Source organism: Falco cherrug, chromosome 4 (genome assembly GCF_023634085.1).
Source record: "Falco cherrug isolate bFalChe1 chromosome 4, bFalChe1.pri, whole genome shotgun sequence".
NCBI classification, from domain to species: domain Eukaryota; kingdom Metazoa; phylum Chordata; class Aves; order Falconiformes; family Falconidae; genus Falco; species Falco cherrug.
In genome coordinates this window covers 39,013,105-39,036,824 of record NC_073700.1, presented here as the reverse complement: position 1 = coordinate 39,036,824, position 23,720 = coordinate 39,013,105, and the positions used below count along the sequence as shown (strand labels likewise).

Below are 23,720 nucleotides of genomic sequence, written 5' to 3'. Positions count from 1 at the left end.
ATCCTCAGGGAAGACGCTGTGCCAAAGCTCACTGCAGGGACTGCCACAGGGAACAGAAGCACAGCACAGCAGTTTGCTGATTTCCAGAACCAAAGAAAATGGACACAACCAGAAAAACAATTAAAACTGAAAATGTTGGGGGTCTTCAGCTGTTCAGAGGCAGGTCACCGCTAATTCCATTAATTAAGGAGACTGTGGACATCAGCAGATCTGGTCTCTCTTACCCCTGGGGTAATGCACCAGCTGGTGCAAAACACTGGTATGTTTTGCTCTGAAGAATCTTTAGGCTCACCACAAAGTGACTGGGCAAAAGGCATTCAGAAGGTGAGAGAAGCAGTCCCCTCTAGATTTAAACTAATTCCCATTTCATCCAAGAGGCTTCTAGAGATATCTGCGCTAGCACCGGAAAGTGCTGGATACCTTCCCCTGGGCATGGGGCTGCAGAGGTGGAGACACCTCTACAATCACCAACAGCCACACCTTCACCTCCTTCAGACTTTACTGGTCAACTGTGGTCCCACAGTGGCGACGATACAGCTCCTGGTGAAACCCAGAGTTCAAGAGTCCAGGACAAGAGGCAGGCAGCAGTTAGGAGCTACATGTTCCCAAGATCTTGGCTAGGAAATGGTATAGCTGAGCACATCTCCCAGCACGATTACCTGAGAAAGTCTTGCTGAACACTCCTTTGAGACAAGTTAGGACAGGCAGCACATACTGATAAAGCCACCAGCTTTTAACTAGAGCCCAAACAACTCCAGAAGGGAGCTTTCTGGCTTGCAGAGAGAAAGGTTCCCCTTGGTCATGGAGACCAGCTAATCCTGAAGACAGAACCTTGACCCTTTTGGCTCTCAGATGAGCAGAGGCTCTACAACAAGCAATGCCTTGTTGCTCAAGGAGAGCCATCTTCCCTCCCCCCTCTCACCCCAAGTTGTATGAATATAACAACGTTCCTAGCAGGAGTTTCACATGAGCAGAGTGTTGATACTATCAGGATTGGTGGTTGTTTCAGCAGAGAAGCAAGAATAACTTGTTTAGCGCTTCTAAGGAGCCATGCTGCAGGCTGGGGACTAGGAGAAAATTTCTGCTTTTGACAAGGGTCCAGAAAGTTTCTCCCATTTTAGGATTTAGCATCAATTTAGGACAGTGGAAAAAAAAAAAAAAAAAGTAGTTTATTTTAATGAGCATCTTCTTCCCAATCAAGTGCTGGACACAGCAACAGAAAAAGTTTTTAATTTATACATAGTGTAGCTTTTGCACAGGCTTGTTCTTTGAATGTAGCTGTTAGCACCAGAAGAAATTGAGAAAAAAGGAAGAAGCTACCAGCCCAGACAGGGGGAAGCTGCATTTGTATTAGTGCACTAAAAATGCACTCGCTCCACTTAGTGCTCTAAGAATGCAGCCCAGATTTTTTTTTTTCCACTAGAATTTGAAAAGAATAAATCTAAGTAATTATAGCAGTGCCCTTTCAGAACTGCTTTGCAAAGCTGAAATCAGAGCTTCAAAAGGTTTTTACTAGCAGCCAGCAAATCCAGAGAAGCAGAGATGCCTACTTTGGGCAGCTGCACTAGCCCCAAGACGTGCTTCATGAGCCACTTCCACATGGAAAAATAGCCTGGGTTGAATTAAAGCAGCTTATAAAGTCTATATTTGTATCTCACTTCCCTCAGCCCTTATTACCTACACATCTGCATGAAATCAGGATCAGGCTTTCCAGAAGGTTCCCTGGCTTCTGGTGCAGCCCCCCACACCTACATAATATTTATTGTCCAAGAACTGCACAGCAGAGACAGATAGTTCATCACTTCTATGCTACAGGGAAATTAAAGTATGATTTATCAAATAAAAGGCCAGCAGTGGAAGCCAGAGCCGCATCAGAGTGCTTTATCTTTTGACACGAAGGTTTAGTGCACCGGGGACTGCTGCCACCCTAGCAGGGCAGCACAGTATCATCAGCTACATTTCGTTAGCAAGGTAATGACTGCTGACTACTGATCCTGGTTTCGTGCAGAGGCAGGCAGGGCTCATCAACAAAGGCTTCCTCTCCACCATCAGAACAGAGATCCATCTCTCAGTGAACCATGGACAGGGTGGATTAAAAAATTCATATTTAAAGAAAAACACTGTATTTTTCTTTGAAATTGACAGTTGTATTAACTTTCAGAAACTCTACCTAGGAATTGTTCAAATTAAATGTAAAGAGCAATTCGGTAGCTCATGTTTGCTGCATAAGCTTTGAAGAACAGAAAACGGCCTTGGTGGCAGTCACTGGCTTAGTGCATGGCACTAAATTTCAGTAAAACTTGTTCTTAAGTGAACTAGAAACTGTGTTCTCCTCCTCCAATCAACCAACAGAGTTCTGAGGGGAGAGCTACTAGTTACAGAAGACTGAAAACACTCTATCCAGAAACAGTCACGTTTGGTCAGTATAATACTTTCATTAAGCAATTATTATTCAAGGTACAACTTGACAAGACAGTCTCTTAAGAGTCTAACGGAGCAGTTTAACCAACAAAAATGCTACACTGCTGGTCTTGGGTGATGCAGTTGCACTTCCATCCCAACACAGCTTGGTTCAAGACAGGTTAAAAAAAAAAAGTATCTTTTCTCTTTAGAGTAACTTTTTTGCCATTTTGACATAACAAAATGCAAAATTAGGAGTCTGAAAAAATACATTTTAAACTATATGCATATTCTTTACAGATAAGGTCTTTGTAAAATGTATCACAAAGTTTGCTGTGAAGCTTACACTGAGTTGTAGATGCAGATGTTTCATTGTTACTGACCAGTGACAAATTCTCCTTCGATGTAAACCAACAAGTGAATAGCAAAACAAGATTAAAATCAATGATTTTAAACAAGACTTGCTGATTCAAGCCACAGCTGAAGTCTGGCAATGTAAATACATCCACCCTGGCCATAGAGGCCCTCAGTCCTCCCCATTAGCCCACAGATGGTTTCCTCCTCAGGTCAGCAAACAAGGAACACTGCAGGGCAGCACAAGGGACGCTGGCCACCTCTCCACGTTGTACCTGTATTAGGAAAAGAGGACTTCAATCTCCAAGGCTGCCATTCCAACACCTTCACTAGCACTAAATTCACAGGAAACCTAAGGACCTAAGAGACAGAACACGGAAACTTTATCAGGATTTCTAAGGCATCCTGCTGCATTCAGCTCTGCTCAGGAAAATCTGGATCTAAATAGAAAGTGTTTTCAGAGTTTCTCAAGAGATATTTTTCAAGCACTTAAAAGGAGCTAATTTATTACGTCCCCAAAATAAAGGCAGCCATAGGCTTCAACAGAAGAAGAAAAGGGGCCTAAACGAAAGTTCTGGTTCGGGATATCCTCCAGTTTGGAGGAATGCACATCTGGATGGGAGCATTAAGCTTGTCTCATTTCTAAAAATACACTATCCATCCATCATTACTGCGATGTTTATACTTTGCATAAAACACATAAGCCATTTTATGGTTTGCATACATACTTCTCTCTGCTGAAACCTCTGCAGATCCCTCCAATAAAATGTACATTTACCCCCAAATCCCGAGCACTACTGCAGAAGCCGTCAGCACTACGTGCACAGAGCCGCTGATCAGCCAAAAGCCTCTACTAGACGAAGCCAAGAGCTTCTGCAGCCTGATTCTTCCTTTAGCCATAGAACAAAAAGAATTCTTTGTCCCGCGGCCATCAGAAGCCTGCCATAACATATCAGCAGCTCATGTGTACCCAATTCACACCAGAGAGAGCATGTTTTATCACCTTAGCTCTTAATACACAAAAGAGATTTTTCATGGTCTTATGCCATACACTGTTGATTGGAATGGTTTAAATGTGCCATTTAGATAAAAAGGTTTTAAAGTCTGTAGGGATGCGCTACCAGAATACGAGAAAGACTCCACAGATGACGTTTTGACCATTTGTTCTACAGCTAGCCAAAGACTAATACATGTACCTGGCAGGAAACACAGACAGGGTTTCAGGCAGTAAATCCTCCTGATAACCATCTCCCAAGTGCCTGTGTTGAGGTGGTCATTTATCCCAACCAGGGCTTTAGGTGGGCCTCAATTCCACAGACTCGCTATGTAAATGTGAGATTGAACTTTACTTTGGTGGCCCAGATGCTCCTGTCACAGGGAACACAAAAATCCAGTGAGTTAGGTGATCTGGAAAAAACCAGGTAGTATTTGAAGGGAAGGGTGGTGGTGGTTTGGTTGTTTGGTTTTTTTTAATTTCATAGAACATATTGCTGACAAAGCATACAGCTGTGAGTTCCTCTCCTCTGTTGCGCACAGAATGGCTTCCCCACATCCAAAAAACAATCCAAAAAGGGAACAAGAGAGGATATTGGCTATGTGGGAGGGAAGTGAAAGTAATATTCAAAGCTATTAGAATATATAAAACAAAAAAAGAAGAGATTTCCCTCTCCACCACCTGTGGCAGCACTGCTCTCAGGGGTGATTAATGAGAGATGTTTGACAGGCTCATCACCTGAGAGCTCCTGTATCCCTCCACGCACCCACAAGCCCAGGACTTACACTGCCATACCACCGACAAACTCTTCTGTAGCCTGGCAGTAGATAGTGATGGCAACACGGGCATCTGCGTCAAACGTGAACTCCAGGCTGTACAGGACTTTCTGCTTCCCATTCTCCTCAGTAGGACTATCAACATCATCTTTATACCTGAAAGATAATGCCAGAGGATTAGAACATATATTTATGAGATCTCAAGATCACTCTGGAAATCAGGACAAGAGTGCTCCAGTCTAGGTGTTCTGGGCAGGCAAGGCACCATGGGCTGCCACCTGGGGCTTCCCAGGAGATTTCCATTCTTTCCTCTGAGGAAGATTCTCTCAAGATTTGATTGAAGTTATTAACATGAATTATGCAATGACAGTGTTGAGGGATCTCACCCAGCCTTACAGCGCCAGGACACAGAATGAGAGAAAGTGACACCTTGAATGTCAAACCCTCAGGAGAGGAAACATTCTCCCTCCTTTCAAAACTTCATATTAGGCTCAGTATTTGAGCTAAAGAAATCCTGCATGAGCCTAAGAAGTCTAACGCCTAATTCTTTTTATTCTGCAAATGAAATGGGTGCGTGACAGGCAAAAAACAAGGTTTCTGTAACACAAAGAACTCCTGAAACTCAACAAAAGGTACCTCCAGTATCACACAGAAGATGACATTCAGATCAGAAAGCATCCAAATATAGGAATTTCAAATAACCTTTAAATGTACAAGTCATCAACTAAACCTTTGATGCTGCTAATGACTGAAGCTTGCACACACCTACTGTATGCACAAAAATTAACACGTTCAACTGCATAACAGACATATGATAACCGATGCAAGAATGAGTTTAGAGGTTATTTCAATTAACATAAAGGTGAGTCATAATTTGGCTATGGGCTACTGTACAGCTGGATCCCACTGTGTGATCACCACTACCCAGTATTATTCCTTCTCCCTACTACTGGAAAAGGCAGGTAACAAATCTGGCGAAGAAGCTGGTGTGGAGCTAGCTCTAGGGCAGTGAGCTATGGCCATGGATGAGCAGTGAGTTATGATGTGCCAGAAGTGGCCACAGAGACCAGCAGATCCTGGAACAAGCAGTCAACACAAAGCACCACGAGACAATCTCCCCGTCTTGAAAAGCAAAGTGACAGACAGAATGCATGCGATTCACTGGCAGGGCAGAAGCAGATTCTCATAGGTAAATTCAAATCCCACTGTAATCCTACGACTGTCGGTACCACCATTAGTTCACGCACTGCGTAGGAGTGGTGAATGCAGCAGGCTGCCTTTGAGAGGGGTTCACTACTACTTCATTTGCCACCCAGCTCCAGCCTCACTTGTCTATCAGTATTACCTTAATTGCCAGGATGCCTGGGTCAAAGCCAAGCAGCTAAACTATTCAGGAAAAGCTTGGCACCACTTCTGACTTCACAGTATCAGTCAGCCTCTCCCTTCATTAAAGGGACTTGATGAATATCCTGCACTGTTGAAAATACTCAGAAACGGGCTAGGCATACTTCCATAATTCAGTCTAAAAATTGTCAAGGGAATCCTTTTTTACCGAGTTCACTGAGATGTAATAACTGCTGCCTAATTAAGAGGGTTCCAGCATTAATTTTACTTAACACCACATGAACAAGAATGAAATGTTCAGCTTCAGCAATTTAATACAGAAGGTGAAAAGCAAAACTTAAGAGCAGTATAATCAAATACCTAACACACATACTTGTACTGATGTAACCCTAGTAAATCTCTACAGCATACACTTGCATTCCTGTCTGAAGGACTTTGAAAGCTCCAAACAAGACTTTTGCCAGAGGTTCACCTAGGTCAGAACAGCAAATCAAGCCAAAATACACCCAACATGCTAGCATAAAAAAGACAAATCCCAAGAACTGAGTCTGAACATCTGCAGCAGCCTGGATACAATATACAGCAATAGCACAAGATGGCATTTTCACACAAGCTAGTTGCATTCAAAGAATAAAACCATGGCACTTGAAGGCTGCAAACAAGAAACACTCTAGCCAGCAGGGCAGATTTGCCTAGAAAACACAGGAGGAGCATGAACATTTTGTGCTGGACTGACCTAAGAACACACATAGCAACAATCCACTCACAAGCACGTGTGTCCAAGAAAGCGACAACACAAGCAAATTATTTCTTGCTGTGCTGCCCTCAGCTGATCTGAGGTTGGCAGTGAGGAATCCAGGCTACAATACACTTGCCACTTCTTCCAGAAGAAGTAGGGTGGGGGGTGGGGGACAACCAGCACCCCTTTCAGGCAAGCACCGATGAAGCTACTTCATAGATATGAAATCTATGCACAGACAGACAGTCTATGACGTATACACACTGCATAGATAGGTAGGTACTAAAACAGAGATGCCCTGCACACGCGCGAGTTACAGATTGACAACACAGATCTAGGCACCTGTAACAGCCCCAAGTAACAAGGTGGGAGCAGATCACACAAAAGCAACATGTCATTAGTAAAACCATTGCCTGTTCTGTCTTCTCAGTGAAGTCACAAAAAGCATACGGGTTCCAAGATTACCCTCCTGCTCTCAACTGCACCTCTGCACCTCCCTGCCAGCGCTCAGAATGTGCTTCCATCCTTTCAAGAAGAAAAGGGGTTAAATCTAGACTAGAGTAAATCTGTTGCCCTGGGAAACCACTGAGAGGCCATCACCAACTGCAGTGCCTGGAAAGAAGGTTTCTGGATGATGCATCTGCTGGGAAGTAGGAGAGTCAGAGCCCTGTCTGCCAGCAACAGCACCACTCAAGTAAAGGGCAAGGTATATGTGCCTAAATGGTGGCAGTCACAGCAAGGCTGTGTACACAGCTTCCCGTTTCAACACACCTGGTGCTGGAGGTTAAGAAAATCATCTGCCACATAGCAAAGAGGTCAGGTTAGAAAAGACTGCATAGGCAGCAATGCCAGCTGGTAGCTGGACCAAGGAACAAGCAAGGACTACTTTGGTGTGTACTTTGAGAGGCAGAGACACCATGTTCCACCTTAAGGTGTAGCAAAGGTGGGATGTAACTTCAGGGGAGTAACAAGACAAAGTCACGCGTTTTGCATTCCTTCTTTCTTTGCAATGGATGTGGCAGACAAGGAGGTGGTTCAGGAGTGGTTCAGGTGGTTCAAGAGCTCTTCTATCTCCACCTGCACTTGAAGTTTACAGTGTACATTTAGTCAAGCCCTACTGACAGTGTCAATGTGAGGTGGCCACAGATGCATGCACAAATTTAGACACCAGTGACTTTGGTAGGTGTGCCTTTCAGTCATGCACACAAGTTAATCACATAGCCTTCACAATCACATGTACAGAGCAGAAGCGACTGACCACCTTTGAGAACAAATAGCTGATCCAATGTTACGATGAAAAAGGCAAAGCAGGATGACCATGGGAGCTGAGGCCACCTGGTCTAACATCACTTCTGGATAAAACAATGGAAATGCTGGAACTTTTTGCTTGTCTGTTAAAGAATTAAAAAGATAAAAATATAATTAACAACAGCCATGACAGTTTTATGGAAAGAGGTTGAGTCAAACCCAATTTCATCCTTTGAGGGGATTAAAAAGTTCAACCAAAAACTTAGTACACATGCAGGATAAGTGCTAAGTATCGCTTGCCTTCATATTGTGAGATATGGATTACATCAGTATTAGAGCAGGCATTAAATGAAGAAAGAACTAGATGATGTCTCTATCAGCGTTGACTTTCATGAGGGGAGATCACTATCAAATGGAAGCTTTTCCTATTTGGGGGTTCTGCAGGGATCTGTACACAGTTAAATGCTGTCCAGGGCTGCAGAGCAGGCAATCTCAGCACCACCACCATCACCACCTCCACCACGGGACGAACAGCTCCAAGGATCAAGGTCAGTGTGCTGTGCTGGAGAGGGAAGAGAAGGGATTTCCCTTGTCTCACTCACAGTGACTCACCTATCTCCCCTCAATCTTTACCATCTGCCTGCCTCTCAGGCCCTTATCCAAAATGCTCTGTGGTCTTAGTGGAGTGAGTCCAGAGGAGGCCACAAAGCTGATCAGAGACTGGAGCACCTCTCCTATGAAAACAGGCTGAGAGAGGTGGGGTGGTTCAGCCTGGAGAAGAGAAGGCTCTGGGAAAACCTTACAGCAGCCTGCCAGGGCATAAACAGGCTGACAGGAAAGCTGGGGAGGGACTTTTTACAAGGGCCCGTAGGGATAGAACAAGGGGGAATGGCTTTAAATTGTAAAAGGGTAGATTTAGATGAGAGAGACAAAAAAAAAATCTTCAGTGTGAGAGTACTGAGGCGCTGGCACAGGCTGCCCAGAGCAGCTGTGGGTGCCCCATCCCTGGCAGTGCTCAAGGTCAGGCTGGATGGGGCTTGGAGCAACCTGGTCTAGTGGAAGGTGTCCCTGCCCATGGCAGAGGGGTTGAAACTACATGACCTTTAAGTCCCTTCCAACTCAAACCATTCTATGATTCTGTAATTCTATGAAAAACAAAAAACTTGTGAGGACTTTACCATCAGAATCTACTTTACACCTAGACACTTAGCTCAGTTTCATTTTATTTGGTGGAGGAGGTGGTAAATTAAAATTAACTAGTTTTGGAAAGAACATGCAAGCCTCAACCATCGGTTGCGAATAAGCCAGGCTGGAGAGGGTACAAACTGTCTTTACGTGCACAAAGGGAGAAAAGAAAAGCCTCTAGTCCAGAATCGTAGAAAAGTAAAAAACGGAATGTGCCCTTGGGGACTGGCAATCAAAATCTTATTTTGGGTCTACTCTAATTTTGTACTGATATAATATTGGCAGTGTTGTCATCAGCACTAACACAGCAGCAGCAGCACAAGAGCCTGAGAGCACATGAGAGCTCATGAGGCAGAGAAAGAATCAATAGTACCAAGAATTAAGACAGATGCAAACCTAGACACTATCTAGGTGCATGGACACTGTATTTCAAATAGTCCAGAGCTGCAAATGTGCTTGGGGGCACAGGACGTGCAACCACAGAAAGGAGAATGATAGAACTGTATGTACTAAACCTCACCAACATCTCCATTCACAGGAAGGCCTCTCCCAGTGGAAAAGCCGCTCCCCGTTTGGCTTCTGATACGTGTTACAATGTTTGTGTGGATGTCTGCAAGGAGGAAAAAAGACCCTTTCCACAGCAAGTGTGGGAGGAAAACAAGACTTTCCCCTAGAGAAATACTTCACTCTTTAGCTGAAAAAGCCAGACAGCATTCAGAGCCCTTTACCAATGGTTACTTTTTCAGTTCTTCCCTCTTTTCCTGTTCAATCAGTTTTGAAACCACATGTATTGCTCATTTAAAAATACAACAAAACAAAAAAAACCCCCAACCTTCAGTTTTCACATAAAAACAAACCGAGGGTTTTGTGTGGTTATGACTAAAATTACTCACGTTATACCACGCTCTCAGAACCACCTTGGCTGAGGGTTGAAGTTGGCCCCCTGCCAGTACTCCAGCCCTGCGCCTGAAACGCAGAATTCAGAGCAACTCCAGGATCTTTGAGAAATGCTCTGTCTGGACACCCACCCAGTCGCTCAGACCAACACAAAGCGCTGGGCCCCTGTACTCCAGCCATCTGTTTGAAAGACGGCAGCTGCAGGTCAAAGTGTTGGCCATTGAGTTTAATCCAGCTAGTGCCACTTTAGATCTCAGCGTTGAGCACTGAAAGGTAACAGATCTCCATGATGATCCAGACCTCCTTCCCCCACGCATGGGACACCAGCCATCTAAACAAATGCGTAATACTAGGACCAAACTATCTTGGCAACAGGAGAAACCTGAGGAAGTTTCACTCAAAACCAATCAGTCTTCCTTGCTTGTGACTTGCACCAGAATCTGCTACTTTCTGGCTTCTCCTTGCACAAGAAAGCAGAAAGGAATCTGCCAGGTTAATAAACCCTACAAGCCCAATATCTTCCACTCATGCTAATGATTTCATGGGTTTGCTTACCACTCTAGTCTGTCCTCCAGAGATGGATACATCCCTGGTCCTGTTTGGAAACACAGATCGCTCAAATCTAGGGATAAGGAACAACAAACCACCTGAAAGCTCTGATCACAAGGGAACACTGGAACCTCTGGACATACCTAGCAACAAGGATCTGGAATTCAGCCCTTTCCCCAAAACCTTTTCAAATAGAGTTTGGCTCTGGATGACAGATTGCTGGGTTGAATGAAATGAAAGGTTCAGGCGATAACAGTACCTCACAAGTCGGAGAGAATCTTTGCGGATATTCACCAGACTTCTCAGTGTCTTCACCGGCTCATGTGGAGCTGGAGTTACATAGGGAAACTGGAACAAAGAGGCAAATAATTCTCCTGTTATTATGCTATAAAAGGTAGCAGCATATTACCTGGCATATGATTTACCCAAACCAAGAAACATCTACCTTTAAGGGTACTCAGTACAACAGCCACAAGGAACAGTAATACAGGATTCTATTTACAGATAAAACAAGCATGTTTCAGGGCAAAAATCCTGCTCTGGCCCAGCAATAACTCATATTGGGAGTACACACTTCAAGAAAGAGCATTTTCACAAGCTTTTTCTGCAGCCTGAATTCTCAGTCTGGAAAGCCTTGCTCTCACAAGCTTTTATTTCCACTAAAGAAACCACCTCCAGCTTGAGCATAAGAAATGCAGCTCTTTCATGTCTGTTACAGCACGCAAACAGTGACTTGACTGCTAATCAGTATGCCGAAGCCCTGGATTACTGGGGGAAACTCTTTTTGTTCTGAAACAATGGGGCAAATGTTCTGGAAAAGAAAAGAACAAGACAGGGATAGGGGGCCTCATTCTATTCTACAGTCCAGAGACCTTCTCTCACAGATTGTCCTTTAAATAAAAGACGATAATGCTTCAGACTGTAATCCTCCTTACTGGTCACACTCTCCAGTGAGAAATGCAAAGGAAACTCCTTACTGTGGGGACCACAACCTGTACAGCTGCAGACCTGCCTGCTGGACCTCCTCTCTGCTTGGTGAAGTCTGAACCTGAAACATCCACTCGCACAATGGCCAAGTTTGATAACTGCTCAGCCTGGAGACACAGCCCTGCTCCAAGTCAGAGCAACAGCACGATACAGAGCTAAGGGACAGGCTTTCAGGCAGAAGGTTACACTGAATGTATCCAGCAACAAAGCCACCACGCAAACTCATTAGAGTTGGGGTCCTTCAAACACACGCAGACTACGTGCTCTGCAGCAGTGCAGAGAGAATGGAATGACTGACACAGAGCAGAAGTACCAGGGGGACCACCAATATACGTTTCCTTAGGAATTAGTCTGCTAAACAGGCAGACAAATGCTGATGCTGCAGCTGAACTTCAGGGCAGCTCCAGGACACAACCCTTGAGTGTTGTCCCCACAGGCCACAGAAATGTATTGGTGGGGCAACAGCCAGAGCCTGAGGGAAAACATGTTTCCTGACCAACAGGAGAAAGCTGCAAAAGACCCTGTGCCACAGCCACAGGCAGCAGAGATTTCACAGGACAACAACAGCTACTTTCCTTGCACCCTCACTGCTGTGGTTGGTAACACTGCTCTACACAAGCCCTCTGTTACTCCAAAGCAAGAACTTGGCCCACATCCAGAAAGCAGTTTTGCTGCTCTGTGTTCGAGTGTTTTCTTCCTTGAAGATTAATCAGAGCTGCCAAAGGGCATTAACTTTACATAGGCAAACTATATACCAAAACAGCCTCCCTCTCTTAAACCTATTTGGCAACCATCCCACTGTGTTAATAGCATTCTCACCCACTCCCCTCTTAAGAAGTGATGAAATTCAGCACTGGGATGTCTGCAAGGAAACCCAGGCTGAGACATGCAGTCAATTCAGCTCTGCAAGGTTAGTCCCTACAGCCATATGCACATGGGATATTTAGCTAACAGCTGCGTCTTCTGCTTTTGTTGGGAGCGCTGTGCAGCTGCTAGTCACAAAGCGAAAGAGAAGCAGTCAGCTTTTAACCACCGTTCCGCACAGGCCCTGTATGCAGACACGGCACAGGGTAGGTGGCGAGCATCTCCAAGCCTCCACAGGATTGTTACATCCAGAACGATTTCCATCTAAAGTCACTCCTCCTAATTCCTTGCTTATCTACGCTTTCTGCTTGAACAACAGCTTCCCAGATCCTCCCTTGTCCTCTCCTGCAGAGACCTGTTATCTAACCGTGGTGCTAAGACCACCAATGTCATAGCCTGAGGACAACTCAAAGCACGTGCTTGTCACCAGTCCAATTTAAACATCAAGTCATCTTGCCTCAGTTTCTCTGATCTGTAGAACAGAGGTGATACTGAACCGCCTCCGAGCGCTACAAGCACGAATTAGCTAATAGTCACCGCTTTTCTGAAGGTGAGAACTACGACATCAATTTTTCATTGTCATGTTTTGAAGCTGCAGAAACAACTAGGAAGACAAGTGGCAAACAAGCAGCTCTCTTCCCTTTCCTCCCCAGCACTTTGAAAACATCTCTGAATGGCTCCTACTTTGTTACTTTGTGGTTCTTTTTAAGCCGTCCTGAGATGCAATAGGAATCTAAAACGCTTGCATAAAATTCCTATCTGACCCTCACAACAGTGCTATTCCCTGTCCACGACAACAGAGCAAGCCAATTACTCAAGCAGGTCACTTTTCACAGTCTGGTAAAACACCTGTGTGCCCCAAAATACCTCCATGTTCCAAATGGGAAAGCTAAAGGACAGACTTTCTCAGCAGCCCACCTAGGTTACAAAGCAAACAAAAATCACCAAATATCAAGATCTGTCATAACACTGCCCTAGGCTCAGTCAAGCCACTCATTTACCCTGAGAACAGCATGCACTGAACGCTGACTGGAATCCAGCCAGCGTGCCCACAAAACCTGTGAAGTTCAGGCTCTAAGAGTGGATCTGCCTTCCAGCCTTCTCTCTGCAGCATGTTTTACACTTGCTCAGGCAGGTAATCAGAATCAGTCCCAAAATCTGTGCTCCTGAGTCCCTGTTCTTCTTCCCCCACTACTTCTTCTTCCTGCCCTAAGTGAAAATAAACCCAGAAGGTGAATACTGCTTCCTAGAAAAACTCTGCTTGTACCTGAACAGCTACAGCAGATAGCAAGCTGGGACATGGGGTAGGGGAATGCTTTTGTACCTCAGACTGGAATGACACTCCCCAAGCAGCGAGGTCTCTTAGGTCTGTGCTACCTTCCTCTACAAGCCCTACACAAGATTTTCCAAAACAGTCAGAAAACAAAAGGGTAAAATAGACAGCATATAGGAACTTGCCTGGACAGGTCTATTCCCGAGGAAGTTCAGATCCATGTTCTCGCCGAAAAGGTAGCCCTCGGGGTGAGGGGTGTCAAACTTCTCGCCTCCCATAAAGAAGTGACTTGCAAAGTAGTTTCCTAGAAAAAAAACGAACCACAAAGGAATTAAAAAACAAACCTCTAAATGAGTGCTTCCTAAAGAACAGCTGGTCTGTGCAGTTTTTAATTCACAAGTATAAAAGAGCACAAGACAGAAAATACTTGCTAGTTCACTCCTTCTCTGTACTACTGATGGCCACTGCCAACAGTAGAAGTGGGGCGCGGGGGATCAGCCTAGAATAAATATTACAGCAGAGACAATTCCATTTTAACTTGTTTTCCAGAGAAGAGACAGGGAGCAGTAAGAGTCAGCTCTTTTCAATATTGCTCAGTTCTGATGAATCCCTCTTTTCTCCACCTTCCAGCGTGAAGTCCAGTCCCACAAACACCACCAACGTACTCAGAGAAGGATGAAGCTTCCCCCCTCAGCAAAGCTCTGCACAGCCAGAGGGACTCCCTTTGAGCAAAGTCTGTCTTCCCTCTCCGTTTTTGCTCCCATATCCCAGGGTGAGAACCACGCAAAACCTTTACCGCAAATGCTACAGACTATATACCTTGATGTTGAATTTAATGAATAACATTGACAGTTCTAAGTGCAGAAACATGGATGTCTAGAAGAGATACACCCTGGGACTGACTAAATTGAACTTCAGCTCTGAAAGCTTCACCACACACTTGTTTCGTCTTTAAGGTGATACACTATAGTGCAAAGGTCACCGGGATTCTGGAGCACTGGGTTAACTGCAAAATCAACCAAATCAACTCAGATGTATGAGAGCAACACAAATGTAGCCTCCTCCTAGAAAGACTTCAGGAAAACACTCTCAAATATGAACTTCAGAAAGTTACAATTCCAGAGAAATAAGTATCATGAGAGAACTAAAATAGAAGGCTCCACCCAAGCTGTTTCTCTTGAAGTTTCAGAGTGGGGGTTTTTCATGCGCATGATGAAAGGACTGAGCCAAATGTACATTTTCTTCCCTAGGGGCAATGCATAGACAGCATAAAATTTGTTTTAAAACGAGTCATTACAGAAGCAGTAACTAATCATCTGAATGGTTATGGAGGCATTATGGAAGGATTTGCAGTCCCTATAGCTAGAAGCAAGCATGATTTACTCCAAAATGGAAGGGTTTTCATGAATGGCTCTGTTTTTTCCATTAAGGCTTTTTTCCTTTATGCTCCAAGAAAGGCTCTTCTTACTTTGCACAGATGGTAGTGCTTTAATGACGATGGAAGTGCTCAGCTATTGCTGAGCTCAGCTTATAAGCGTCCAGATGTTTATATTATAGAAACACATCCTTCTTTCCAGAAACAACAATCAACCTCAGCACAGGTCCAGAAGCTACCTAGAATCTGTCCTACAGAATCAGCACAACAAAATGTAGGTGCTCCAAATGACAGGCAACCTTTTCCCACCCCTCCCAGAAGCAACAAATTAAAAAGCTCATCTGCATATGATCTCCAAGCACAGCTAGCTTGATACAGACTCTCCACCTGAGAGAGGCTGCAGCGGTTTATACTTATACTAAGCTTCAGAACAGTATGACCAAACACTGGGGTTTAGGAACAGATTTCACATTTTATGTGGGTCAAGTAGGATTGTGTTTTGGAGCATTTTATCTAATTAACCGTGAAGACAATGCTTATGCAAGATGTCTCAGCAACGCAGCAGCTGATGATCTGGGATGAGAGTCCAACAGCTCCCTTGTATTCAGTAAACAAGATATCCTGGGGTTCAACTCACCTCAGTAAACCTGTATTCCACAAATTCAGAGCAGAGCTTTTTTGTGGAAGAAGTTCTGCATCCCACATGCAGAGGACACAGAACCCCAGAGCAGGCAAGGACTGCTCACCACCACCGAAACCCTGTGCCTGCAGGGGGCTGGCTGTCCAGGAGAGCATTGCCAGGCAGCCTCACCAGCACCTTGGGATGAAAAGATCTCTCTCATACAACTGGAATGACACTAAAGACACGTAACTGGCACATTCAAAGCAGCTGCCACGCTGTCTTTGCTCCACCAAGAACTACTTTTGGGATCTCTAACAAATTGTTAGGGTTTCTCACATACACACTACCCCCTGCAACTGGAAAACTGGAAACCACAGCTTCAATTCTGCGTTCAAACTGAATGCTCCCTTCATCTTCCTGCTAAGTCACCTCCTGCAATGTGAAGGAGTAGGTTTTTTCCCCCAGAGGCACTTCCTTTATGAGCAAACATGAAACGTGGTCAGTGCCAGTCACAAAGAGCATGAGGAAAATCACGTTGAAGACCTCAGAGGGGAATACACTGGTGAGCAGAACACCCCTGGGCTCTGCCAGTGCTGCTACATACAAAAGCCACCACGTATGTAAGGTCTCAACAGCAAAACTAACAAGGACAGCTGCAAACTGTCTTCACAAATTTATAACACAGTTTTTAGCAGCTAAAAAAAGATATTCTATTGCAAGTTTTCAGAAACCAACTGCTACAACAACACCTTAAGTTCAGAGTTCTCAAGGTAAGGCCAAAGTTACGCATTATTCCTCTCAACCACTGTCACAAGCAACTCAGTTGTTAGCCCAAGTTGGAGACAACTTCTGTAAATATCACACCAAGGGCTAAAAGGACAAAGAAATTTCAAGAAGGAAAATATAAGGTATCCTCTTCTCTGGTCTCCGTGACATCCACATATCTAGTGCAAGACTGAAAGGATTTCTAGTGTCTGTAAAAGGCTTGTATGTATTTTCTATGCATTAAAATCCTGCTGCAGCTCCATCTCTAGGTTCTATTTCCAACTCCATTACAAAGAAAGCTTTAGGATTTTAGCCAGACCATCATGCTTCTTAAACCCTGTTCCCACATGGCCCCCCAACCTACAAAACAACCCTGACCTACCTTACACAGGTGTTGCACCAGCTTTACACAGAGCTCTGTAGCTATGGACACAAGGAGGATGCTAAGCACCATCCTCTTCGGCAGGAAAAAAAGCAAAGCAAAGAATCCTTGGATTAAACCTCCACAGAACTGCTACAAACAGAAATCTTCCAGAAAAATGCAGTGACACGCTTAAGAGGAAAGAATCACATACAATTAAACAAGGAATGAATATGTGAAAAATCCCAGTGCAAAGAAAAACTGTGACTTTACTTCCCCAGAGTAAATCAGCACAAAACATAGGAGAGCACTAAATAAAAGACAACACAAACGGGTGACACCGCTAAGGTAAACGTAGTACAAGCAGTGGTTGTAAGAGAAATTGTTGTGGCGGAAAACTTTACAGTGGCTGGCAGAACATCACCGGGCCACCCAGAACTGCTAAGTCTGAACATCAGTTTGTCCCACACAAAACCAAACTGGAACCCAAGGCTTCTCCACAGCGTCAAACACCACCAAACCAGTTAACATTTAGTCCAACATGGTGGTGGGGTTTTATTACCATAAATGCACCAGCATTAAGCACCGGGCTGCTCCAGTCATAACTACTACTCTCTAACCCTAACCCAGCACCCTAATCCTGTGACCATGCAAACCCAACATATGGATGTGATACATGAGTGACACGCTGGCAGGGGACACAGCACCCTACAATGGCCAAGAGCAGAGTCGGCAACACAACTGTAACCCCATCAAAACAAGGGCTGTATCATACAACGTTCATTAATAGAAAGCAATTAGATGCCCATTTAGGCTTCCCAACATTATTAGAATTAACAGGGAAGTGACAGAAATTGAGCCCTTTTTGATTACTCAGCCAGACACGCACCACCACAGCGTGTCAAGGGATGGACTCACAGCACAGTCCTAGACACAGTCTGAGCCCAAACCAGCACCACGGCTGGATGAGGCCATCTTGTCTTCCCCATCACCCATCCCTGTTGGGCCACCATCACGTAGCAAACAGGAACGTGACTCTGAGCAGGGTTAAATATAATCCAGCAAAAAACAAGTAGCAAAAGCAACTGCTTTTGACCCACAGGCGCTCCACTCAAGTGCTCCCGTGTACCTAGGGAGAGGGCAGGAAGGGGAAGCTCCACTCAACGGCAGGTGGTGATGGCTGTCACCAGCAGGGTTGGGCTGAAGCTCCTACAGAACTACAACAGGAATGACAGAGACAACAGCTCTGCTGTGCTTTGCAGAGTGGGTGAGGAATGAAAGCTAGGTCTGAAATACAGGTACATATTTCTGTCTCGATGCTGTGACAGTACACATGGCTTATGAGCTGAGAACAAAGTGATGGACTGGGTATGCTTCTCCTACTTAAAATTGCTCTTTCTTTGATTAAAGCATCATTCCCAAACAATAAAGCAGTTCAGCTTCAGAGAGGAGTAATCCGCCTCCTCTTTTTCCTCCCAGAAACATCCAGGGAATTCTCTTTCAAGAGCCCACTCCAGAGGAGAAAAGCCTTCTCAAGGGCACGTGCTCCCTGCCCTGCTCCACAGTGCAGATGAGCTCACTGGAACAAGAGATGAGCTGACGAAGGAGCTGCGCAAAACACTGGTGCATTGCTCACTGGTTGCTAAAGCAATAGGAGCATCATGAGACTGCATGCGAGAACACGGATCATTTTACTGCTCCAAGCACAGAAGCACAGCAAAGATCATGACTGTTCCTTGCAATTACCCATTTTTAGCTCATTTCACAGGGGCACCAATTCTTCTGTACAAACTGGGCCCTTCTCCAACTGCCTTCCAACTGGTCAGGCATCTGCAATACCAACACAGTCTCCATGAAGCAAGCAAGAAAGGTTAAAAGTTACCAGCTAAGAGGGATCAGAGAAGGGTACTGGGTGCCACCTCACAGCATTTCAGCAGCCTCAGCCCCCCAGATGCAGGAGGGGAAATGCAGATGATCATGCATTGGAGGAACAAGAAGGGCATTTTCAGAGGATTTTTAACTGTAAAACTGCGTATCAGTTGCAACAAAGCTGTTAAACAATCTATCCATGCCTCATTAGGGACTCTGGCTCATAAGGACCAAGGTGGATTCTACAACCACCTGCTCAGTCCTCCACAGAGCACGTGACTGACCCAGCAATAACCACATCGGAAGTCAATAAATAAGAACTGAATACTCACCACTGCATTTGCAACCAGTACGACCTGGTAAAGTGTTCCTTTTCACAGGCAGGCTGACACACTGCTTAAATTATAGTCAGAATACCTGTATTTTGTGTTTATTTCCTCACACAACATGACCCACTTGTGAGGTGGTGTGTTTGCTCAAGAACACAAATCTGCATCCTTCAAACCAATGCCAACCAGACGGCAGCTGACCAGAGCCACAGCAGCTTGCAGACACTCACACCAAGTCAAGATCTACTTAATCCAGATACTCGGAGGGAAAGAACATAAAAGATGACAGACAGCCCTTGGTGCTGCACAGGACTCCAGAGGATGGCTAACCTCAGGTAAAGTCTCTCACCACATCTTCAAGCCTTTCAGGAGTAATCTCTGAGCAGCCAGGAGATTGCCTGCATGTCAGGCTAGCACGCCAGTGCACACATTCAAACATCTGACACAGCTGATGGAAAACTGGCTTCTTCCAGTCAGGCAGTCAGTAGCAGTAGAGCTCACAGCAACAGTGTCAAGTTAGAAATAATTAGCAACCATTTAGCCTAAGAACTTTTTGTACTACTTCAAACTTGCTTCCTAAAATCGAATAAAACTAGACATGCTCACTACCAGTCGTCTTCACTGTCAGGTTTTGTACCAGTCAGAGCCAATCTTTCCAGCCCCAAGACAAACATGCTTAGGATTGCAAGACCAGAAGGGACAGTGTCCTTCTGAACATGCTCCACCTGAAGAAGGCAGCGGGGGGCAGTGGGGGCTGCATTCCTCACAGCCCTTACTGTTCTGCTGTTTAATAACCTTCCTGGATTTTCCATCTTAGAAGTGCTCACAACCTCTATTGCCTAGAATGATCTTGAGCTTGAACAGCTCTTCTCCCTTCCTGAAGTCAAGAGGACCCTTGTTAGATAAACCTGATGAAGGCAAAGAGCAAGGTCTAGCCTAAAGCCAGTATGCTTTCAGGAAGAGCACAGGCAAGTGCAACAGAAAATAAATTAACAAGCATCTAATTGTATCCAAAGCCTTTAAAGGAAATACCAATATTTTTCTTTAATCAGCTGCTTGCAAGCATCAGGTGTTCAGTTTTACAAGGAAGATATGACATGTGGAATGCTCTTTGGCAGCATCTAGGTCAACAGACCCCTTCCAGGAGGCATGTAAACGTACAAACCCAACCTCTCATGTGTGACAGGGTTACCTTGGCAAGCACGTTGGCTAAAACACAGCACACTGTTAAATTCTAGTCTGGCTAATTACAACAGTACAGAAACAACAGGATGATGATTTGAAAGAAGCAGTTTAATGTTCATTGCATATGGTGGTTATAATTAATCCAGTCCATACCTAAAATCCCATCCAAGTGTCAACAGAAAGCAGGTGCAACCTCTAGGCTGTAAGAAAATTGCCAGCAGGGCCCATGGTACCATAGCTACAGCTCAGCAGGCAGCTCACATGCTCCCAGTTCCCCACAGTGGGAAAACACCCCAGCCACCCAAGGGACGCACAAAGTCCTACTGTAACCTAGCAGTGACACTTGCCTTTCCTAGCAGCCCAAGAAAGTAACTCCCACCCCCCCTAGGTTACATTTTCTCTAAGAACCAACAAAGCTGAAGAATTTTTCTGGGCAGGTTCCCCCCTTCCATCTCCTCCACACCACCATTCTTGCTGAAGGCCAACCTGCAACAAGACAAGGTGTAATGATGGCAGGACGGCCTTCTCCACCTGAGAAGATCTTGCACCCCCTTCAAACAAAACAGGGAGGCCTGGCTCCCTCCATCACACAGCCCTGAGGATGTCACAGCCAGCAAGTCACCAGACACACACAGAACTTGAGCCTCTGAACAAAAAGGCTATGCTACACCTGTACCCAAGAACAAGGGAACCCAAACTGCAGCTCTGCAAATTTTTTAGCCTGCCTGGCAAAGCCCTAGCAGAATAGAAACTAAAAATATTTGTAAGCGAATGGATATGGTAGGAGAAAAGATAATCTGAATTTCCCTGATGACTTGTTTTGTGAGAAGAAAAAATAAACTCTTTAAACAAGTTAAATCAGGCCAATCTCAAGAGCCAGTCTAAGCCAAGGTGAGTCAGGGGCTCAACCCAGCTCCACAAAAGTGACACTGCTGACAACTCTCTTACGCTTTCAGAACATTTCCCTTTGGAAAACAAACACCCATACAGGCCATGTCAGTCCAACGGCTCTGAGGTGAGAACCCTTGCCATTTTAAGGAGCTGTCATGTGGGAATTTTTCCATTCTACATTCCACCAGATTGGATTTTTCTTCCGTATCCCCACCGAACTCCGCTGTCACTTCCTCTGTACCAGCAGGAGATGCCCCACTTGCCGCACACCGACGACTCGCAGTCCCGTTTCTAGAGCGCAGAAGCGAAGCCTGGCTCGCCTCCATGACCCACCCGGACCGAGGGCAGCGGCGGCCGGGCCGCGGGCACTGACGCCGGGATGGGCAGGCTGCTGAAGCGTTACTCGGGGCACCCGGCCCTGCTGCACCCTCACCCTTCAACCGGACAGGGCGCCGAGGCGGCCCCGTACCACAGGTACCGCCCGGGCGGACAGACCGGCCGCCCCCCGCAGGGAGGCCCCGAAGCCGGCCGGGCCGGGCCCCGAGCACAGCCAGCGCCGGCCCCGTGCCCCGCGGGGGCCCTCCCGCAGCCCCTTCCCCCGGGCTCCCCGCGGCCTGGCCGCCCCGGGACCACCCCCCGCTACACCTGTCCCCCTCAGGGAGGCATCGGGCCCGGCGCAGGCCCGTCCCCCGTCCGCGGCGCTGAGGAGAGCGGCCCCGCGGCCCTCACCGGACTTGGGCGGGTAGCGGTAGGCCGAGTTGGCCTGGATGTCGATGTCCTCCACGCCCGCGATGCGCCGGCTGAGCAGGGAGCCCATGGCGGCCGGGCCCGGGGACGCAGAGCTGCGCGGCGGCGAGCGGCCCGCACCGCACCCGCACCCGCACCCACGGCGGCGGCGCGCGGCACGCCGGGAGAGCGAGACCGCCCGCCCCGCACTACAACTCCCGTCAGGCACCGCGACGGCGCATACCACCACCTCTGAGCGGTGGGGGGGGGGTGGGGGGGGGGTGAGGAGGTGGAGGCGGCCCACTGTCTCCCCCTGGGCGCAGCCTGCGCTCTGCCGGCAGGGGGCGCTGCCACGCGGGGCGGGGCACGGCACCGGGCACCGAGCTGCCGTGCCCTGCACCGGGCTGTGCAAGGAGAACACCTGGGGATACACCTGGGACAAGGAAACCCTTGGGAGCTTGCACAGGGATGCACAGGGACGCACAGGGACACACTGCAGAAGAACACTCTGCACAGGGATGCACAGGGAGGATCCAGAGGGACACGCTGCACAGGGATGCGCCGGGATGCACAGGGAGGACGCGCAGGGACACCGCACAGGGATGCATCCTGCAAAAGGTGCAAAGGCAAAGCAGGGAGAAGGAATTACACTGACGGCATCTGGCTGGCGCAGCTCAGCCTCAGCAGACAGTTTTGCTGAGCCCAGGGAAAGATTAACCTGCTGGTAGCTGTTTTGCAGAAGAGCTTTGGGCAGCAATACCACAATCATTCCCATCAGCCTCCCTTCCCACTGGCTGGGGAGGGCAGGACATGGTGCCGGGGATGCATCCCCAGGCATGGCTGGTCCCTGCTGGGATGGAGTATGCAGGGACCAGTGTGGGACCAGCTGCGGTAGCCACACACCTCCCAGGATGTTTGGCATGGGGCTTTGTTACCTGGGCCAATTCTGTCAGAGGTGGTACCTGCTGCTGGCTGAGGCTCGCTGCCAGCAGAAGAGGCAGATGGTTGGCCTCCCCAGCTGCAGGACCGTGTGATGCTCACATGGGGAAACCTCTCCTGGGTTCCTCCTCTTGGAGATAATCCACCCAGAGAAGCGAGCAGAGGCGTCTGAGGTTCAGACATGAGGGTACATCAAAGCGGGGAAAGACTGAAGGCTGTCTTGCATGCCTGACAGGAGGATAGTGTGGAAGAAGAGGTACAAAAGAGCCCCCACCAATGTCCCAGCACTGATCCCTGTCCCCTCTGGCACCAAGGTCTTGCAAAGGCGCAGGGAAAAGCCGCCCAGGCTTGGCTTGTTAAGGGAGGCACCTTTCTGCACACATGCTACAGACAGGTTCATGTTGCAAAGGAGCGGGGGACGCAAATTCCCAGCAGTGGAGCTGGGGATCCCCGGGAAACACGAAGGAGATAAAGTTGCACATGCAAAATCTCTTAAACCGGCCTTGGGAGCAGGGACCAGGGTGCAGGGAGACAGGATGCTGCAGGGAGCCCAGCTGGCCCGCACGGGAGGATTTTATGATAGTGAGTGAGCAGGCAGGAGGTGGAATTTGCTGGCTGTAAACACAAACTAAAACAAGCCCGGTGGGAATAAGCAAACAAACCCAAGGGGACACACACTTCTTGGCTAGTTATTACCCCTGCAGTTGTGGTGGCCACCCTGAGCACAGCAGCTCTGCATTGGTGGGGCCAAACAAGGCACCGGCTGGGGGGGAACGGGTACTGGGGGTGAGGAGAGAGCAGGATTGGACCTTGCTCTGCTGTGTCCTCCAGTGCAGCAGGGCCACCAGGACAGGGAAAAGCCAGGGAACTAGCAATGGCCACGTCCTGCCAGCAAACCACAGAAGTCAGGAACATTGCAGTTGGCACAAGGGAGATCTGGCCTCTGCCTGGCAGCGTCCTGGCAATAACCATGCCTGAGTGCTGCCCACTGCATCCCTCAGGATGGTGCTGGCACCCAGAGCTATGGCATCTGTTGCTCAACCAGCCT

The 23,720-nt window shown here is 47.0% G+C and overlaps 1 protein-coding gene across 4 annotated transcripts in view; it reads right to left on the bottom strand.

Moving 5' to 3' along the window:
* Positions 1-21,927, bottom strand: part of MGRN1 (mahogunin ring finger 1) — a 55,414-nt gene extending 33,487 nt beyond the window's left edge. For 2 of the 4 annotated variants that reach the window (XM_055708952.1, XM_055708950.1), the window contains exons 1-4: positions 21,737-21,927; positions 13,796-13,914; positions 10,746-10,834; positions 4,534-4,680 (exon numbers count right to left, since the gene is read on the bottom strand). In XM_055708952.1, the coding sequence (XP_055564927.1) occupies positions 4,534-4,680; positions 10,746-10,834; positions 13,796-13,914; positions 21,737-21,824 (443 nt within the window). In that variant the 5' untranslated portion in view covers positions 21,825-21,927. The remainder of the gene's footprint in view (positions 1-4,533; positions 4,681-10,745; positions 10,835-13,795; positions 13,915-21,736) is intronic. The other 2 variants (XM_055708953.1, XM_055708951.1) reach the window with 1 other exon arrangement.
* Positions 21,928-23,720: the final 1,793 nt, after the last annotated feature.